This window comes from Botrytis deweyae, assembly GCF_014898535.1.
Source record: "Botrytis deweyae strain B1 chromosome Unknown BDEW_018, whole genome shotgun sequence".
NCBI classification, from domain to species: domain Eukaryota; kingdom Fungi; phylum Ascomycota; class Leotiomycetes; order Helotiales; family Sclerotiniaceae; genus Botrytis; species Botrytis deweyae.
In genome coordinates this window covers 131,442-152,452 of record NW_024066225.1, presented here as the reverse complement: position 1 = coordinate 152,452, position 21,011 = coordinate 131,442, and the positions used below count along the sequence as shown (strand labels likewise).

The 21,011-nt window shown below is 40.8% G+C and overlaps 5 protein-coding genes across 5 annotated transcripts; 2 read left to right on the top strand and 3 right to left on the bottom strand.

Annotated features, from left to right (window-relative positions):
• Nucleotides 1-420: 420 nt before the first annotated feature.
• On the top strand, nucleotides 421-1,926 carry EAE98_007539 (uncharacterized protein). The gene is made up of 2 exons (XM_038955162.1): nucleotides 421-1,088; nucleotides 1,145-1,926. Exons 1-2 carry the CDS (start codon nucleotides 725-727, stop codon nucleotides 1,759-1,761), a joined length of 981 nt encoding a protein of 326 aa, XP_038808340.1. The 5' UTR covers nucleotides 421-724; the 3' UTR covers nucleotides 1,762-1,926.
• A 1,076-nt stretch (nucleotides 1,927-3,002) lies between these two features.
• Nucleotides 3,003-7,766, bottom strand: EAE98_007538 (uncharacterized protein; the record flags this gene model as incomplete). The annotated part of the gene is made up of 8 exons (XM_038955161.1): nucleotides 3,003-3,688; nucleotides 3,742-4,028; nucleotides 4,077-5,383; nucleotides 5,445-6,604; nucleotides 6,652-6,769; nucleotides 6,832-6,894; nucleotides 6,942-7,325; nucleotides 7,428-7,766. 8 exons carry the CDS (start codon nucleotides 7,764-7,766, stop codon nucleotides 3,003-3,005), a joined length of 4,344 nt encoding a protein of 1,447 aa, XP_038808339.1.
• Nucleotides 7,767-10,325: 2,559 nt separating this feature from the next.
• Nucleotides 10,326-13,085, bottom strand: EAE98_007537 (uncharacterized protein; the record flags this gene model as incomplete). Its single annotated transcript, XM_038955160.1, has 3 exons — nucleotides 10,326-11,085; nucleotides 11,178-12,262; nucleotides 12,312-13,085. The coding sequence occupies 3 exons, from the start codon at nucleotides 13,083-13,085 to the stop codon at nucleotides 10,326-10,328; spliced, it is 2,619 nt and encodes an 872-aa protein (XP_038808338.1).
• An 859-nt stretch (nucleotides 13,086-13,944) lies between these two features.
• Nucleotides 13,945-15,686, bottom strand: EAE98_007536 (uncharacterized protein; the record flags this gene model as incomplete). The annotated part of the gene is made up of 4 exons (XM_038955159.1): nucleotides 13,945-14,811; nucleotides 14,859-15,005; nucleotides 15,053-15,482; nucleotides 15,556-15,686. 4 exons carry the CDS (start codon nucleotides 15,684-15,686, stop codon nucleotides 13,945-13,947), a joined length of 1,575 nt encoding a protein of 524 aa, XP_038808337.1.
• Nucleotides 15,687-18,508: 2,822 nt separating this feature from the next.
• On the top strand, nucleotides 18,509-19,737 carry EAE98_007535 (uncharacterized protein; the record flags this gene model as incomplete). Its single annotated transcript, XM_038955158.1, has 3 exons — nucleotides 18,509-18,634; nucleotides 18,721-19,575; nucleotides 19,645-19,737. 3 exons carry the CDS (start codon nucleotides 18,509-18,511, stop codon nucleotides 19,735-19,737), a joined length of 1,074 nt encoding a protein of 357 aa, XP_038808336.1.
• Nucleotides 19,738-21,011: the final 1,274 nt, after the last annotated feature.

Genomic DNA, 21,011 nt, shown 5'->3' with positions numbered 1-21,011 from the left:
TATCCACAATAACTGAGGACCGAATTGGCTCTCGGTTGAAGGAAGTCTACATAGCAGATGAATATGTATATCGATAATAGGTGACGATACGGATCAGATAGGCGCCAGGAAGCATCTTGAACATGTAGTTGAACATCACGATTCAGGGAACGAAGTTGTGTATAAGTACGATATAACGGTAATCAGTGTAAATTCTCAAGATAAAGATATAATCGACGAACTCATAATCGGAAAGTTCATGAAGATGATTTGGGTGAAGTTGGTTTGTTTCGCTTGAGGTTATCGACGGAGGATCGGCATAGAAATGCCGACCTCATCATTACATAAGCATAGTTTTGTAGTGACCAAAGCAACCCGCTGGGCACCACAGCTCACAGCTCACAGCTCACGGTCGACCATGTAGAATTTTTGTATGGTCGACCAAAACCCCGAGATCTAAAATAAAGAAATTTCTCTTCTAATCGATTTTTTTTTTTGGATAGGATAGAGGTATATCCTTTCTATTTCAATGACGAGACAGAAAGCCGAAGAAAGGGTCGCAGTGAATGGATGCTATTAGCTGACGGAGATACACCCCGGACGACGGAGATTCATTGATGATATTAAATGGCAATTCTCACATTCCCCGATCATTTCCAAGCAGCCTTGATTTCCTGCTCTGGAGCTCTTTTACTGAAGGAAGTCCACCACAATCAAATCCCTCTCCCCCTTCAAATCACCAAAGATGGTGAAAATTCCAGAAATCTACCAAGCAAACGCTAGCTTCGGCAAAAGCAATGACAGTCCCCAAGGTCTCATATGTGTATTTGCTGGAGCAACAAGCAACATCGGTGCTTCTACTCTCGAGGCACTAGCAGAGATGTTGCAATCCCCCACTTTTTACGTACTGGGGAGATCAGCGACGAGATTCGCTACTCAACGCGAGAAGCTCCTCAGTCTAAACCCTCAAATGAAGCTTGTGTTTCTCGAAGTCGAAATGTCATTGATTTCCGACATCGATGGTGCGTGTAAGCAGATCTTGGATGTTGAAGAGAGGGTGGATTATTTGTATATGAGCCAAGGATGCATTCCCTTGAATGTACCCCAATGTATGCAACCTCATCAACTCTTCCCTTCTATGCTATCTGTATCTAATAATCTACAGACACGAAGGAAAGTTTGGAAATAACCTTCGCCCTGTCGTACTATACACGCATGCGACTCCTAACTAATCTTCTCCCATTGCTACGCTGTTCTCCACGTGCGCGTGTTTTGAGCGTCCTCAACGCGGGACAAGAGCAGATAATGCAAGATGAAGATATCGGTCTTCAGAATCCTCAAAACTTTGGCCCTCGCGTAGCTATTAACCACGCTACCACGATGATGACGCTAGGATTGGAATATCTGTCGTACAGTGACGCAAACCAAAATATCACTCTTATACACTCATTCCCTGGGTTGGTAGCTAGCGACAATTTTTCTCGTTTAACTGCACCAGACTCTTTTGGTCTGTTAGGAAAGATATTGGTGCCGCTCATTGGCACTTTCTTCAGTGTGATACAGAAGATCTTTGGTATCTCAACAGCAGAGTGTGGTGCCAGGCAGGCGTTTCTCTTGACAAGTGGTAGGTTTAAAAGAGGGAAAACGTGGAGGATAGATGACAAAAGCGAGGTCATCACTTCTTCGAATGATGCATTAGATTGCTATCGAGAAAAGGGTTGGCGAGAAAAGGTCTTTGCGCACACTTTACAAGTCTTGGAGAAAGCGACAATTACTGGATAGTTAAGAATTTCTGCGTCTTGTCTTCTTCTCGCTAGCCCCATCATACTCCATTGATATAACTCATCCAGCGCAAGTCTTGGCTTCTCCACGAACTTGCAATATAAATATACTATAACAGAAATTTCAGTATTGCGACGAGTTGCACAACATGTAAATTGCTCCGCACTTTTAACCATCGATATTTCCCAATACATAAAGACGCTCTTGAGACAAATATCAGATTTCAAATGTGATCAAACACTCTATACTTGTCGCAAATACTCGTGAAAAGAGACACTAAAAAACTTGCCCTGACGCGAGGTCTGTTTTCGTCACTTTCAGAATAGCCAATTGATTCATCAATTACTGATATTCCAATATAGAAATTTACATCATACAGCTTGTAGCTAGCTACCCCTCCTATCCCTACCATGGCACCGCAGGAACTCCCAGCCCAGACTAAAACGAGCGTGGAAAGCTCTATCAAGTAAGAAATCCTCATCGCTCCAATCTCCACATAATACCATCCTCCTCGATAAACCCCCCTTGTCAAACCACCGTGCAACAAATAATACGATATCTAACCCCTTCCTCATCATCACAGAAATCTCCCAGCAGAAAACAAAACGCCAATGCTATCACACTACCTTCATAGTCCCAGTACCGCCATCGAGCGTTTGGCGAACAATTTGCCCGCCTCTTCCAGTAGTAGGAGTGAGAGGAAAATGGAAGGGGTGTTGAAAGATCTGATGGGGGTGTTTGAGAAATCACATAAGTAAGAATAGCGATGAGGAGGATTGAAGGGGTGAAGCACACACTAGAGAGTGGGAAGTGAGTTTGTGAGGTACGGGCATGGGAGAGCGGAATGTATACTATGACCAGTACATATTAGAAGTAAAACCTATCACTACTATTCCAAGCTCCCTCGATGTCTTTTTCTCTGATAGATGTAGAATTGAGAGATGGAGGAGAACTAAACCGTCAAGGAGAAGAAGTGGGAAATACTTGGGATTGTAGGATGTCACTTAGTCCATCGCAATGGTTTTATCTCTTTTCCTCAGAGATCATGGCTGGCAGACACATGAGAATGTTTTAAAACAATTTTGTTTGCTGTTGTATTAGTTATTAATTTTTAGTGTAAAATTTCATCTTGCAATCTGCTTTTTGTTACTATAAAACTCTTCATACCCGTCGCATGGAGTTTTCTATCGTCGGCACTACGACACTGGCTAAAGATACTGCTGAATCAAACCTACTCCCTATCAGGTGCTGTTATCTTCTGCATCTGTGTTATGGTCTTGTTCTTGGTAGTTGTTAAAGATGGGATCTTTTTGTAGTTGCAAATACTGATTTTGATCCAGATCAAAGATATTGTGAAGGCTGGACGCACTTAAAGGATTTTCGCTTGAGGCATGTACTTGCTGAGTTTGAGTTGTATTCTCGCTATTTATCCGCGCTCCGGGAGTTCGTAAATGGTGTTGGGTCAGAATTGTCGCGTTTATCGCAGTTTCGTGCTCCCCCGTCATGGATCCAGTAGCCTCCGTTAGAGTACCCCGGATAAATTCATCATCAATTGAATAGCCTTCGTAGAAGCCAGAGTCACTGGAAGGCTCCATCATGAAGTCAGGTAGCGAGGAATCGAAAGGCATCATAGTAATGTTGTCATGACCAAGTAGATTTCGTCCAAGAGGTGGTTGTGGATACAAGTCATTCTGAGAAGTCCTGGGATGCTGTCGCTCTGGAAATTGCGAAGATCCTCTCGGAATCGTTCCAATAGTGATCGTCCTGGAAGATTCGGTTTGATGCCTGTTGATGATGTTTAATATAGCACTGATTGCGTCTTGGCTTTGAACATGTTGGGAAAGTTCGTTCCGGAGGGTGGGATCCTGAAGTCGCGAAAGAGCACAAGACTCGTCATATTGCCTTCTGTTTATGTTTTCCTCATGCCCTGTACTCAGAAATCAGGTAGTGTTTAAATTTCCTGCGCTATAAGTCACTTACATGGTGTTGGCATGTTTGCATCATCGGTGTTTGGAAATAGTATTCTGTACACCGCTGCCCAATACTGCGCCTTGTCCGGGTGGTTCCTCTTCTCGGTTCGCCTTTTGAGCTTATCACGCTGAGATTCATCAAAGCCATCGGCGTAGTCCCGTTGAAACATCGCAGCGCATACTAGAGAATCATAATGCTTTTGGAGCTCAATCTCGTTTTGGAGCTCAATCTCATCGTTAAAAATCAAATGACATCTTCGACATATCTTTAGTGAATGTGCCTTGTACAGATGCTGCCTAGCTCAAAGTTAGCATGCCGAATCTATGACAAGTAGCGTGTCCTACTTTAGTCTGTTGATATCTGGGTAGCCCGGAGGCCCACGGCAAGCCCTGCTGGCTCCGTATCTTCCCGGATCATGCTTAAAGTAGGGGCAAGCAAGATTTAACCCAAGATCACTCATAGCAGGATTTTTTGAAGAAGTGGGCTCTAACGCAGGTTGTTTGTTGGGTCCATCGCCAAAGCCACCATTTCCACCAGAACCGTCACTTTGAAAGTCCTGATGTGATCTTTTCTTACGTCCATTACCAGAGTTTCCAGAAGTGCCATTATTGAAATTACCAGAACTTGACTGTCCATTAGCCTCCGACCCTTGCGTGCAAGTGCGTAGTCTGATTGCTAGATCTCCCAAAATTGATCTACCAACCCTATCAGGCCAAGAAGTAGATTGGGGTGTATCAGTCAATGCAAATGATTTCTTAGATGGTTCACCCATTCTGGCGCCATAATCCAGCAAAACCTTGACTGTTTCGTGTCGACCCTTGTATATCGCATAGTATAGCGGCGTGTGCCCCTTAGACCTATCGATAATATTCGGGTCGGCACCACGGGCAAGAAGTAGAAATACAATAGCTGTATGCCCATACCCGGCAGCAAGGTGAAGAGCCGTACATCCCCAATACTGATCTATGGAGTTAATATTGGCACCTTTCTCCAGTAGGAATTTTACAAGCGACACGTGTCTTCTTGCTGCCGCGATAGAAAGTAAGGAAGCGCCGGACCAAGAAACCGCTTTTTCCATAAGTATCTTGACTATTTCAACATTGCCTTGTAAAGCTCCCCATTCCAGTGGAGTAAGACCATAAAGATTGTCTCGAGTGGTGATGCTTGCTCCTGTTTCTAGGAGAAGTTGAAGAACAGATACGTGGTTATTCTCAGCGGCCAGGGATAAGGCAGTACGCCCATACGCGTCTCTGGTATCAAAGCTCTGTACTTCTCCGACTTCTTTAATAGTTTCAACAAGATTGTAAATTCCAAAAGCAGCGGAAATGTGGAGAGCTGTCCATCCTTCTAGCATGTACTTCGAGGAACTCCTTGAGTTTACATGCATTTGATATTGGGTAATCCAAAATTTCAGAAATTTTGGGGACAACGAATCCAAACTTTTGAAAAGAACCTGACACGATACGCCAGAGCGATCAGCTGCTCTTGCATGTTCGACCCAGTGAACGACCGCATATTGCAAGAAACCGGAATTGTCGAGATCAAAATTTACACCTGATTTGTCGTCGAGAGATCTAATTGCCAAATAGGTGACGCATACTTCGGCAATAGAAATGTGCGTGTTGTTAAAGTATTTGGCCATCAGAATACCCTAGCTGAGAAGTCTCCGAGGCGGCTCTTGATATCAAAAATTCTCGAGCGCTTAGATGAACAAGGGAAACAATTCCATCCGGTCCTTCAACCTCTAATAGTCCATGACAGGTTGCGATTAGAACATCAATACTAGCTCGGTATGGCGATAGTGATTGATCTTGAGTAATATGCCATGAGCTTTGACTTGATGCTGGTATTGACCGTTGATAGACGTCCAAAGCAACTTTCAATTCCCTCAGCGAAAACGGCCGTCTAGCAAACACAACCCAACCTAGAAGTCTCAGTGCAGCCCTTGACTCCGCCCGAAGTACAAATTCGTAAATGGCGTTATATACATCATCTAAGCTTGTGGGAACTCGGGAAATTGATATTTTGGTGTCATTCTCTTCGTAATGTGTAAACTCTCGTAGATTATGTATGACAAGTTTGACCCAAAGAAAAGTACCAGATGCTCGCTCTAATAATGTATTGGAGACCTGCTTCTGATTGGGAAAATCTGGAAATTTTGTTAACATTTTGTAGGAGACGAATTGTTGTAAGTCGGTTTGGTTTTCATTCTCTAGAACGATTTTATGATGTGGTAAATCGGAGAGTGCTTCTTCGTACATCAAACCAGGCTGACCTGTAATGAATAATTTGATTGGATTTTCCAAGACAATCGAACTGAAAAAATACAAAAGAGAAATAACGGAAGATATCTCCCCGTTGGGGCATTTATCTAGGGCGTCAATGATGATATATAATCGATGGGCTTTGGCGGCTGCTTCTAAACATGTTGCTAGAAATTCCTCTGTGAGTACCGCTTGAGAAATCCACTCTCCCCAGCTATTGCGGGGCTCTTCGACCTTGTGATAATAATTTCGCTTTTGGTCAAGCAAATAAATCAGATCTGACAAGGAACTCGAATCTTTTGACATGATTTGGAAGATCAAAGAGCGCAGGAGGTCATTCGCGGAAGTTTCAGGGGATCCGTAATGGAAAAAATGATAGAGAAAAATCGCGGGCCGGTCTTCCAAAGAGTGATTTTTAAATTCTTTCACAAAGTTGGCAGCGAGTGTTGATTTGCCAGCACCAGGGCTTCCTTGGATCCACAAGATAGAATTTTGGTCACTCGATAGCCATGACCTGAACTCTCGATTTTCCAAAAGCCACTTGCCGGATCCAGGTGCTGTAGAGATGGCAATTTGTGATCTCTTTGTTGCCAGCCAACGAAGTATTTCTGTCATAGTTATACAATATTCAACAAATCAATCCGAATTTACACACCTTGCTGATGTTTTTGCAGGTTCGGTACGCACTCTGCGCTTGGGTTGAGGATTATATTGAGTGTTGCTAATACTCGCTTGAAGTTTGGTTCACCGACACTTGTGAACTTGCAGATTGTCTTAAGATACATATTAGACGTTGTGATACCAGGACAATCGTTCGGAGAGCTCTGGATCTTACTTGATGGTCTGAATGAAGCAGAGCGCTATTTGAAAAACTTTTCAATGATGTACCGTCAACCACCTGTTTGGTTAATCAGTATATCCCCGTCAAGGCCTTTTGCTACTTACCATTCCAAAGTTCGCGACAGGTAGCTCCTCATAGAAAGAATAAGTGTTGAATTTAAAGGACTCCTGAAGCCGAAGGTGCTTAAAGTCCTCTTGAACTTGTCTTAGCTGTGCAGAGGTATCGTTTAGATTGTGCTGAAATTGAGAGTCGCATACGAATTCTTCACTGATTCCCTGAAATTTTCTCACACCCGAGAAATAGCGGAGGATGTTGATGATACCTTTGTGATCTGTATGACAAGGTGTAGCAAAGAACAGTATAGCAGCAGTAGAACGCTCGATGGAGAAAAAATCGGCTCGAGCCCCTGTTGACGCGGCAATCAAGGCTTTCTGGACGACAAGGCCCCCAAGACTATGGGCAAGAAATACAATAGGTCGCAGTGGAGCCTAAAATTGTTTGGAGTATTAGTTACACAATGTCTAGATTTGACATAGTGTACAAGTAATTATAAGAGAAGCTTCGTAGGTATTTAGAAAGATAGAGTGTACAACGCGAGATAGAAATAGACTAGCCTCTTGGTGTGGGGCTCGAAAGGCTGTGAGAGATTCGAGCAAGCTTTCAGCATAAGTTGAGATGACAGACCCTTTCGAGTTGACAAGGGAAACCGCGTCACTTTGGTAGACAAAATTAAAAATTCTCGCAGTGGGTAAGCTTTCAGGAAGAAGATCATACAACCAGAGCCTTTCTGGTCCCTTCTCATTGTCCCAAGACCTAGCAGTGGTTGCGCTTTGAAGTCCGTGTACGAACACTATATCGACGATACTATGAGCTTGACTGCCAAATTCGTCACCTGGATGGATTAGACTCAAGCCTGTAATTTCTGCCATTGGGTATTAAGGAGGAACCTACGTAACTGTCAGGTATTTCTCAGTAAAAGTATTGCGCGAACGAAATTGGGGGAAATACCTATATAGTATCAAATGAGCATGCGAGAAGTGCAATAAAAGAAACAATTGTTGGGTATAAAAGATAATCTTGATGCGATTGTGATCTTAACTATTCGTGAATAGCAGCATTGCCACCATGAGTTTTGCGAGTTTCGCATAACTTTTTCAGTGCAATAGTACAACGGAACTTGTCATGTACGCCCTGCTGGAGCTGCAAATGCCAGGGAAGAATATTTTACTGAGACACGGGACGTTGAAGGGACGGGATCAAACATATATCTACTCGTATACCATGTTTAATTGGCTGCAACAATTTGGCATCCTGATGCACTGCGAGGCAAATTCAGAGGCAGACTGCTGCCATCTCACAGCCACGCAAGGGGGCTGGGTGAGTAACCAGCACATGATTATCCCCGATCATGCTATCTCAAGACTATCCATTAAAGGAAATATACAATCATCGAATGTAGAGACGATGATGATAAAATAAACAAGATGATGGCTGGATAAGACGAGAACAACATACATTCATTGTTTATATAACCAATATCCCTACTACATACACGCCCCTATTATATACACATTTTTTTCAATTAAAATAAAAATCAATTTAAAATTCAAAAATTATTAAAATAAAATAAAATTTAATTCTAAAATTTAATAATATTATTTATTTTGATTTTTCAATATTTCAAATTATTAAAACAAAAAACAATTAAATAATAAAATAAAAAGAATATATAATTTTAATATATAAATTTTCAATAAAAAATGTATTAAAATCTATTTATAAAAATAAAAAATATTTTAATAGATTTTTTGATATTAATATTCTTATAAAGAAATCAAAAAAATCAAAAAGTAATAAGAATTGATTTTAATATAAATTATTAGATTTTCTAATTATTTTTATTATCTTAAAAAAATTAAAAAATAAGTTTTAAAACAAATTTAAATTTTTATTGAATATTAAAATTTTGAATATTATAATCTTTTTGAAATAAATTATATTAAAAGTTAAAATATATAAATTTTAATTCGATTAAAAGAAATTCTTTAAATAAATCTTTTATTTTTAAAATTCTATTTTTAAAATTATTTAAATCTTGATTTTATAATATATAATAAAATTCTAATTAGAAAATTATTATTATAATATATAATTTTTTAAAAAAAGGTTTTTATAATCAAAATATGATTAAATCAATTTTTTAAAAAAAGAAAATCTAAACAAAAATCATTTTAATATCAATAAATCCTAAAAATTCAAATATTTAAAATCTTTATTAAATCAAAAATTAATTAATATAACTTTTTTCTTAATATTAAAATGGAAATATATATAATTAAAGATTATAAAAATCAAATTTTCAATAATAATTAATAAAAGCTTATATATAATTAATATTATATCAAATCAAATTCTTAATATTTATTTTTAAATCTTTAATTAAATAAAATATTAATAAATTATAAACTTTAATATATTTCTCTATATTTAAAGATTATTGTTATTATGTAATTCAAAAATAAAATTAAATATTATAAATTCATTATTTTATTAATAATTAACTCTTATAAATTTTCTTTTTAAAAACTATTAGATTTTAATATTAATATAATTTCAGAATTTTGAAAAAAAAGTTTAATTTTTTTAATTACTTTATATTATAATCTAAAAAAACTCATAATTTCCTTAAATAATACTTATATTTTCGATTCTATTATAAAATATATTAATAAATAAATAACTTCTTATATAAAAATTCAATATCTTATTTATTAATATTATTATTATAAATTTTCAAAATTTCAGATTTTTTATTTAAAAATATTATATTGATTTAATCAATTTATCTCAATTTTAAATTTCAAATAATTTCATTACTTTTTTAATTTTTAATTCAATTTAATATAATATTTATATAAATAATAAGAGTGTATACATAGCAGGGCCGTGCATATAGTAGGGATATCGGTTACACAGTTGGCCCGTGCGACATGAAATATCTCGTGACTTTCACGAGTAGTTGGAGGGGATGGCTGAGCGTGGCCTTTATTCATTTCTTGGGCCTGTATGTGATGAGAAGATTCGATTCTACTTGCTCCATTTACTTACTCCATTACTGCATAACTTACATGTATCAACACTGATCAGAATATGATATAAAGACATGGTATGTGTGTTTTGAATCGATTCATTCGTTTATGCAATCACTAATCCCGGGAGTATCATACCAGCTATCCATCCATCCAACGCGCTATCCATAAAAACGAGTATACTCATACAATACATGAACCCCAATGTGCTCGAACAAAGAGACCCGACCCTTTCATCCGCCATGCCGTGCAATGCCATGCAATGTATTTAGCAATCCATTCCCATCCCATATGAACCTAGCCTAGTCAAGCTTTCGTAATCATTATCTACACCTCACTCCTGTTTCCGTTCCCATTTTTCTTACACCCTCTACCTCCCATTCATACCCCGACCAGTCCCTAACCAACCACACCTTTCAAACTCAAACTCTCCAAGAAGCCCCCCAAATCCTCCTTCTTGACCTCCACAACACAATGTTCAAAGCTATCAATCCTGACCCTCGCGTTCGTTTCCTCTACAACTTCTTGGAACGCATTTCCGAATTTGTTCCTCCCAAATCCCTTTCCTCTCTCCTGTTCATCTTCATCTTCGTCTTCTTCCTCTTCTTCTGATTCTGATTCCGAAGATTCTTCTTCCGTTTCGTCGTCTTCCTCATCATCTTCTTCTTGACCTCGCTCCGCTCTTGCTGCTTGTTTTGCCGCACGTTTGTCTTCGCGAATTTTGTCTTTGTTTTTCCTCTTCAAAGCTCTTGCTGCTTCTTTTTCTTCCTTCTTCTTCGCCTTTTCCCTCGCAGCTTTCTTATCGCCAAATCCCCATCCACCTATTCCGCCCCCTCCACCGCCAGTACCAACAACCACATAAACACCCCTGGCTTCGTTTAAACCCGCCACGACCAACGGGGTACCTCTCCCACCATTTCCCAACTTTCCTTTACTTTCTCTTTCTTGTTCCGCAATTGCTTCACCGATCCAGAGCGCGAGTTTAGTAAGCGCAGCTGGATGAGTGAAGAGTTGGACATCTGGACCATCTTTTACTACGGCCATGCGGAAGGCACGTAGATGTTTGATTTGTCGTTTTTCGATTAGTGAGGTTCCTGTGCGGAGAATTGCCCGGTGGAGATGTTGAGCTATGGGAAGGGCGAGTTTGAGTTCCTCGATTCTGTTTTGGTGGTGTAATTAATATTGAAATCTTGTCTTCTCGCATTTGGGGATAATGGAGGAATATAACAAAGCAACAAGGGGGAAACCTACTTCTCGAGGGCATCATAAGCATCCCAAAACCTCCCAACCCATTCCTCACCCTCCAAAGCACCATCTTCATCACTAGTCTCCTTGGTCTCTCGACTTCGATCCCAAGCACCATTCTCTGGAGTAGTGACTGCCTTCTTCCCAACCTCCAAGATAGATCCCACTACAACACCAACATCCTGAGCACTGAGTGTCGCCTTCCAACCCCAGCTTCTGACGAAACCCCATCCTTCCTTTGAGCCTCCGCGATCTCTTCCATCTGTGTCTGCACTTGGGACAAGATCGTCTAGCCCATAAAGTTCCGAGTATTTTAGTAATTTTGTTCGAAGCCCCCGTTTAAGTTCCATATCCATATGAGTGTAACTTTGCTTGCATTGAACAAGACTCACTCCCATCTTTGCAAGTAATTTGTGTAGTCGCTTTCGCCCACTATCTGACCAAATGTGTAATCTTGCTGACAAGTATGGAGAATGTAACATGCTATCATATAAACTCCAATGTCTAATAAGGAGAAATTTTGGCTCTGGCGATAGACGAATACTTGTATCCGTTGGACTACGCGCTGTTGTCGGTATTACGCCACTATTCTCTGGTGACAAATTCCGATTCGAATTAAAAGCCGAATCAGAAAGTTCTGGGGGGTTAAGACGTCGTACTTCGTCTCGCAGAAGCTGTCGTGTTCGTGATCCTCGGGAGCCTAACCATCCCGACGGCGACGACTTTTCTGTAGTTACTGCGATTCCAATTGCCGATCGACCATATAATTCTTGAGAGCTGACTCCAACTATTGTCATCCAAAGTAGATCATTATCTTCTCTCCCCAATTCTGACGCTAAGGAATACATCATTGAAGATATGGGTTCGGAATATGATGCACCGAGATTATAGTATGTTTGGAGAACCATTTCATTCTTTCGACGTAATTTTCGTAATCTTCGCCGCAATGCTCTCGGGGAGGGTGGTTTAGGGAGTTGTGCTGGCGAAGGCGATACGGACCGTGAATGTGAATCTGAGAATATTGTCGGATCGTTTAGTGATAGTAGTCCACGTTGAGGAGCACGAGTTGGAAATTCTGGAATTGGACTTGACTAGTATCATTGTTAGTAGGTATAGATTATTAGATTCTATGATACCTACCGAGTTGCTTCTCCGCCTCTGCCGTGGTCTACCATCCTCGACGTCAGTATCATCTTCCTCATCTCGATCCGACCAAGACTTTCTCTTTTTCCCCGGCAGCTTGACCGGAGTTTCATCATTGCCATCACTTTCACCTTCCGTTTCACTGCCCTCACTATCATCTTCATTATCTTCCATCTCAGGCATTTCCACCAGTGCCAAGTATGCATCCTTCTCCGCTTTCATATCTTCTTCAATATCCCCGTCGTCGAAGACAATAATTCCTCCTTTGCCTGGCTTATAGTTTCTTGCAATCATCCCACCAACTACACCCTTAGGTGGTTCTGATATAATTTCCCCGCCTTCTACCTCATGCGATATCATTGGAAACCCTCCAAAGACATTCCCTAAATTCCAAGGCCGTCTTGCATCCACAACCCAAACCTCAACACCACCATAACTAGCCTCGTCTGCCTCGGAATCAAAACCCAACAACGCACCCAAGTCGACTAAGCCTCCAACACCCAAACAAACCACAACACCCCCACTACCTCCATGGTTTTCCATCATGGGTTGTATAACATTCTTCCCCGCTTTCTCCAGATCTCCATATCCAGCAATTGGTTGTATCTTGTGAGGAATATAATCACGTTTAAGAAGTTGGGTGAGGATTCGACATCCGCATAGGGCGTCAGGTTCGAGAGCAACTAGGATAAGGACTGGCGGAGATAAGGGATGATGAGTCTTTTGAAGGTGGAGATATAATGTGGCAAGTTGTGAGCGTGGTAAATACATGTTGACAGATGCAGAACGCGTCAAATAACGTGCCAATTATGGCAGATTATATTGCACCTCTGCTGGAGTCAAATTCTAAGTCTGCGGTTCGTCTTTAAGTGTAGTTAGGGACGCGTTTCGATATTCGGAACTGGTTGGACTTATTGTGCGAAAGACGACATTGAAACTTTGTGAATCTTGTATTTAGTACTAGAATCGAATTCTCGTATATTCAGATATCAAAATAAAATGTATTATCATGAATTATATTGGTTGTTAAAAAAATTGTGGGCGTTTTGAAATGTATGGTGTATCCGTAATTGAATTATGAGAAAGTCGCGATTTCACCTGGACGCGCTTTCGCTAAATTTCATGCAAGGTTGATTATTCTTTCACATCCAACCGCTCAACTCATTTCATTCCGTCTCATCTCTCAGACAACATGCCTTCACTTCATACAGTCATCAGCAGCAGCAGTATCATCTTCTCCATCCAACATGGTACTCTTACTTATATATGGAGAAAGGATTGCCCATTTACCTGCTCAAAAGAATATACGGTGAATCGTTTGATTCAATCGTCGCAATTCGTCGCTCATCGTGCGAGTGAGAATATCATAAACAATCGTCTGGAACGTAGAGTAACTTACCTATCCATCACTGCGTTCACAAGTATGACTTTGAGAATCGCGAATTTCAGACGGCATACATCGTGGGTAGAGATTGAATGATTTGCTCGTTCTGGTCAGATCAATCGTATTCATCACGGTACACAGTGAGTGATAATATACTGTTCATTTTCCGCTTTGACTCTAATCATTTCTACTTATCACCACAATCATTCTTCATATAATGAGGACATCTTGAAGGTAATTGCCCTCTCATCCGACTGTCTGCTCCTCTAATGCTCTGCTGTTCCCACTGCCATTATACAAATGAATTCCGGAATGAGGAAATTTCCCTTCGCTCCTGAGACTATATATCCGAGGACTTTCTTCTTGCTTCTCCTCTTGTTTCTTCTTTTCGAACCTCTCGCGGAGTTTTCCCATCTTGATTTCATCTTCTTTCAGCCATTCCTCGGAGTGACCTTCGACCTTCTGTCCCCCACTCGACGCAGCGTCTGCGTTGATCCAATCTACCAATTCACGAACATACTCAGGCTCCCGTCCTTCATTTAAAGCATGGAAAGCTCTCCCGAACCCCTTTTCTATTACCCTAAGTCTATATTCTTCTCTCATTTCTTGCTCGCGTGGTAAGTATGCTTTGCCAGCGAATACAGCTGCGAGTGCAATCGCTTGGAACTCGAACAAGGAAAACGTCGATACGTAATATGCTGTACCGACAAATGCAATTGTTGGATCTGGTATATAGAATATATCTTTGTGGAGATTGTGGACTTGCGTTCCGTCAGTTACAAGAACTGTGTCATCTGCTTCGGCTGGGGATAACAAATCGTTATGATACGGATCAAGAAACGGATATGAAATATGATATCCTGTGCAAATTATCACTTTATCAATGTCACTAAGCGTTGTCCCATCTTTCAAGTGAGCGACCCCTCGACCTTCATTACCCGTCTCAAACTCAAAAGACACGCATTCTCCAACTCTCTTTGCGCTTGGAGGTAAAAAGCTGAGTGGAAGGTCAAATTGACCACCTCGGGTGGATTGATAAACCGTCTCGGCTACGCCGTTGATCTCCCTAGCAATGTCTGTCGAGGAAACACTCCCCCCAATTAGAAGAACGTTCTACTAAAAGTCAGTCAATGGTAGTGCTATTAGGTATTATTACTTACCTGGCCTGCAAGCTCTTGGGGTCTCCTGTATGCTTTTGAGTGCATAACCCTTCCAGGATGATTTCTCTTCCATTCCTTCAATCCTTTGATGTCAGGCACTCTATTGGCGTGATAATGTCCACTTGCCACAACTACTTTGTCGAATGCCTGCCACGAGTCAGTATTCGCTTGCAGATGCTCACTCGGCAATGTACCTCTTCATGTTCCAAGAACTCCACACTTCCGTCATGAGTTTTGTTTAACAGCTTTGATTTCACAATCCATCTCCCATTTACTTTCCTGATCGTTTCGACTTTCGTATTGTACTTGAGGAAACGTTCTAGGTGAAATCTTTTGGCATAATCGTTCAGATATTCACCAACAACCTTCACATTGACGAAATCACCTGTGCCCTCCTTCCACGGATGGTCTTTCATTTCTTGGAGTTTAGTTGAGATGTTTGTTGTCAGACCAAAATATGCAGGACCTGGTGGTGCGTGTTTCAATTTAAGAATTTCTTCCTGGGAAAATTCTGATTGCGACGTAACATCCTCGCAATCTGAATCCGCCTCTGGGTAGAGGCCTGCAACCGATGGTAAAACTGATGGGTATCTGTATTCAAGCGGCTTCCTTTCATCGTATGCCCTAGCTCCTCGTATTAATATCAGTCTTTTCCTCGCAAGCTTTAGAAAGAAATTGATATAGAATCATAACTCACCAAACGCCTCCGGGTTTTGAAGATCGTTCATAAATCGTCACGTCAAGTCCATAATCTATGAGATGTCTCGCAGCCGCTAGTCCACTGACACCCGCCCCGATCACAGCAACTCTTTCAAACTTCAAGCCCATGTTACGTTTATATGCTTCCAGGTCGAAGTGAATCCAATCCCACATTCAAATTATGACAGGAAAATATATTTGACAAAGTTTCGTGTTATCTACGCGGGCACCATTGATTATTATACGAGAAACGTACCTTGACGCCGCTATCAGAATGCGAAGTAAACCCTTTTGAATGCGATCATGCATTGATATCTTTATGCTTTGCACTTATTCTTAATGGGGTCCTGAAATATTGTGTGATGCCTGCAGCCATTTCGCCATATTTCGCTTCCGCACACTGATTGACCAATGACATCGAGCATTTTGAAAACATCCCCCGCAAGGGTAGTAATGCGCTTGACGTGATTGCAGGCTTTCATAACATACCACGGATACAACGGGATCTGCAAATGTTTCAAGAATGTCCATATATTTGGTGATTGTTTGAGAAAATAGATATCACGTGAGAAAGTCATATTGATATCACGTGATTAATGGCACAACGACGACACTGTGTTTCCCAAAGGGACGGAACCCGATTCAGTTCTCAGTTTCAAACAGTGAAAAGCAATGGATGACTGCAGACTGAATCCCATGGTGGTACTGAGTCCAGTGCCATCGTACTCAATACTGTACAAAGCTTGTGCAGTGAATAGGCGGCCCAGAAACGGTGAATATTTTCTTCGCAAGATCACTTGCACCACGGCATTTGTAGATGCTATTGATGTCAAAGCCTCTCACATCCAGATAACAGAGAATACGAATAGTTATATTGAGATCAAGTAAGTATATGCCTTTGAGATTGTACTTGACACGCCATGCAGCAAAGGGTTTCAATCTGAAGGGGTCTCTCTTGAACCACTACAGCTTTGCTGTCTGGTTGATCACTCCCACTTTTTCTCAAGTTTTGAAGATTTGCAATTTTCCAGTATGCTATGAGACTGGGTCCAAGTGGTAATGTGAAAGATGTGATATTGATGATGGACAGAGATCAAAAGGATTTCTCATAATACCAAGCCATATTCACTACTCGAACGTTTCATCTCGCTTTCTCAACAATTTGTAACAGAATTTTTCTTTTCAATTTATCATCTGCGATCATCAAAAACAATTAATCAAAAGGTCTCATTGTGCCGCCACGACGTCAAGTGCGATCTTTAGCTGAGTCTCTCATCCACTGGTCTCTTCGGCACTTCGAAGGCCATCATTCATGAAATTTGGCAGCCGTATTTTGCAACCACCAAATACTGCCACAGCTGTATACTCACGATATTCCATACAATAACAAAAATTCAACACAGCACTTCATTTTCGGCGGGATTGTTACAAGTACACAGCCACCACAATCCTTCACAAAACATCACATTCATCTTCGTCTCGCGATCGCATTCACATTAAGCACAGTGCTACCCTCAAACGCACGATGAATTCTACAATTTATCCATCGTTCATTGAAGACTCGGACCTCGGCGGTGTAAGTCATTCTGGAGACATGGCACAAATTCGTATTCTAATCAGATCATCTATAGTCTGCAGTGATGCTACTCATTTGCGCGGTGATTGGCACAGCATGTTTTTTCTCTATATGGGAAAGACGCAACTTGCTATATTTCCACTTGTAGGCTTTGTAAGAATGGGAGATTTGGGGTTGGGAAGGAAAGGGAGGAGGATGGATTGAAACGCAGACAACTTGCAGGAAGTGATGCATAAAAAGGCGTTTGGGATAAAAGTTATCTTGTTTGAGCTATGCGCTTATGATGCTGAGCTACTTATTGGAGAAAGTCCTGGGTAGTTTCTTTGGAATCTGACAAGCATTATGGTTATCAGGTGTCCATGATATCAAGACTATGCCAATCACCAATACACAAGGTCATAGTTGGTTGATGTGTTCTTTCATCTTCCATTGGGGTACACTAGGGAGGAGTATTCTTGTCCCTCTGTGAGACAACAACCTATTTAGCTAAGAGGCAGAGTTAACAAGTTTCTCTCTCACATCACTCTCACTATCAAGGACTTGCAAAAAGAAAGTTGTGAGCAATTCTGATTTTCATTATTGTGCTTGTGGCAGTGATTATGTTTGATATCAAATCTGGTGACTCAGAAACACGAAAAAGGAATACATTGAGTAACCTACTCTATGTAGTACATACCTATTTTCTCTCACTTATATTTATCCTCATCAACATAATCGGCTATCTATCAATAAATATATATATATATATATTGTAGATTTTAAAAAGCTGACAATGGCGGGGAATGCTCAAAGGCTGTTCCACTCATGTTCTGGAGGTGGACATTGTCAGTGAATACCACAACATTCAAGATCATGTTAACCAGATGAATTCTATCTATAAAAAATATTTTCTCCAGCTCCTTGCTATTATTTCTTCTACAACTCTTTATTATCAGCATCTGGTCCTCATAAGACATCTTCTTCCGATCCTTCAATATCTTCCATTATATACATCCTTTCTTGAATCAAACACAGACAGAAGATTGTATCATGTATGTTCTGGCTATGCCATTAATTGAAAATTGACACTTATCAATGGGTTCGTTCAAGAATTATCCTGTAAGACTACACAATCTCAATCCAAGAGGCATTTCCTTTCGAATTCCTTTCACTTTTCTTTGCAATCTTCACCCTTCCTATCCGAAGATAGAACAGGAAGATACTGGTCTATCCGAAGGTGAAGCTGTCGCGTCGCGTCAACAACAAATATTCCGTTCCGAAGCGATCCTCTTCCAACAAGATCTCGACTCAGCTTCTTCTTCTCAACAAAACAACTTCGAACAATAACAACTTTTTTTCATCCATTGATCAATAAGATAGATCGATAGCAATCAACATGGACAAAGTCGAAGTAACCATGGAGGAAGAAGAGACAACAATTGCAAACAAAGAGGAGCAAAATTTGATTCAAATCCATGATGATTACAAGAATCCTGGTGCTGTTGCTGAATGGGAGGATTTTGTAAGTGAATTCGAGAATCCAATCCAGAATTCAACTATTTTTCCCTTGTCCCAGAAACCTATACTAACTCCTGATGTTAATTATAGTTGAAGTCGGCTCACTACAGTGCAGTTCTTCCTGCAGGATATCTCGAAGTTCAAAAACTCCAAGATGACCCGACATTCTGCATTCAAACCTTCCTTGACCCATTGGAGATGGAAGCTCGGTGCGCAACTCTCATCACACAATTCCATGCTTTCAAGGGCATTCCCCAGCAAACTCGACTACGTGTATCCGATCTTGCTTACTACAATCTTGCGCATGACACTGCTGAGACCGAAGTTTGGCGTGGAATTCTCAACTTTCGTCGACCCGATGCGACATACCTCAAAGCTTCTCCTCAATCTCAAAAATGCGGAGACAGTTCCATGGAAGATCATCCTGCTAAGGAAAGCTGGCACCCAGTCTTTGGCCACTTGGTTCGTCCTATTCCCCGAGAGCCAAGCCTGAGAAGCTGGGGATCGGAAGGTGATCTTGCTGCTTTTCGCTGCGAGGGCACTTCTGCAAGACTCACGCGCGCACCCACTTTTGGTAGTAGCACTGCTTCAGATCGCCAATGGGTCTCGAATGTCCTAAACGGTTACCTCAACGTTTCGGACGAGTGGATCGTACACGATGAGACTGGATCGACTTCTCGTGGTCGTTCAGAGAGCGTTATCAGCAATTGCTCTGCACTCATCAACCATGATCACGAGTGTACCGCTCCCTCGAACCTCTTCCCTGCTTCGCCCGTCATCAACCTTGGTCCTGCTCCAGCTGCAACAGGTATTGAATATACTGGCCCCAATCCATCAGCAACCCTCGACCAACGCCTGGACGATCACGCAGATGCACCTATCGCCAGCGAGGAGGGAGACTTGGAGAGTGCTAGCCGTCGCAGAGTTGAGCGCCCCTACCTCATCGTAAGTTCTTACCATTATACCACTTCACTGCCACATTCTTGTTCATTGCTAATTCTATGTGTCTTCTAGATCTTCGTAATTGTCATGACCTGCTTCGTTGCCGGCTCAATTGCTGCTATTATTGGAGCATTTGTTTTCGCTGCTAGAAGAGGTATCCTTTAGATTTTGTCATTAGATTGACAATTGATTACAACAATGGGACAAAATTATGTAGTGGTTAAGATTCAGGTCAGGATTTATGAAGTATTCAGCTGATAATTATCGGCTGATTACTGCTTCTTGTTTCTTTATGGTCTAGTTAAGGAATGTGTTCAACAAGCTGGTTAATTAGGATGGTTTTTTAATTTATTGTATCTCGGCTGTAGTATGGCAAATAAATAATTCACTATTATGTTTTTAATATCCTTCATTGATGAATGGCTGCTAGGTGAATGTGCTCTCTATAATTTCTCCCTAATATTGATGAAGTATACACAATAAGAGATATTGACACAAACAAACAATCACAAACACCCACCTGGTGATATTCAGTCAGATATCAGCAATATTAGGTTTGATTAATGAACTGAAGATACTCATCTCTTATTTCCTGCATGTCATAATCCAGGTGTATGGCTCCCATTTGAAGATCATGAAAGTTTGCTATGTATGTTCTTTCATTCACTTTGAAGAATGTCAGAACTCATCGCATGCTCTCTTCGAGCACAGTTTCGAAGTATCAAGTACAGACTTAGTGAACTCGATCACCCCTCTTAAATGTTTCAAACGGTATATCTCAAAACTCTAAGATCCCTCCGATTACTATAGATACACTTCTCAACAGCTCCAGCTTATCGTTGCTAAATGTCCGAATCTAGTATAGAGATCAGGAAGGAGCTATCTAAGCTTTCGATCAATGTACTACACATATAACTACCACGTAAGACATTTCAAGGATTTATCTCATAATTCATAGCCAGTACCCAAGTATACTTGATTCAAAACAATATAGATCTTCATCTCCAAGAATAAAGACAGATTCCCCTCTAATTCAAATCAATCAAGAAACGAGATTGCAGTGTAGTTCTGATGATATTCGGTTTGCACTCGAAGCCAAGTCACTGCATGATGGAAGGAAATTGCAATGTAAATAACTTCTCTGGTTCTCACAAAATTTCTCTTCACATCCCGGGAGATATTGACAAATGCTCGTTGTTGAAGTCCTTCTTTGAAAATATAAAACTGACTATTAGACAGCATCGCTATGGATAACAAGCAGAAACTCCGACACAATCCCAAACTCCCTATTTACAAAAACCAAAATCCAACCAAAACCCAACCAAAATCGTCCAGTTCTCGAAATTCATCCACCGTTTTCATTACCATCAAGCGTCAATCATCCTTCATTGCCCATCGCTCGTTCAATCACATTTTCATTCCAACCGCATCTCACACTT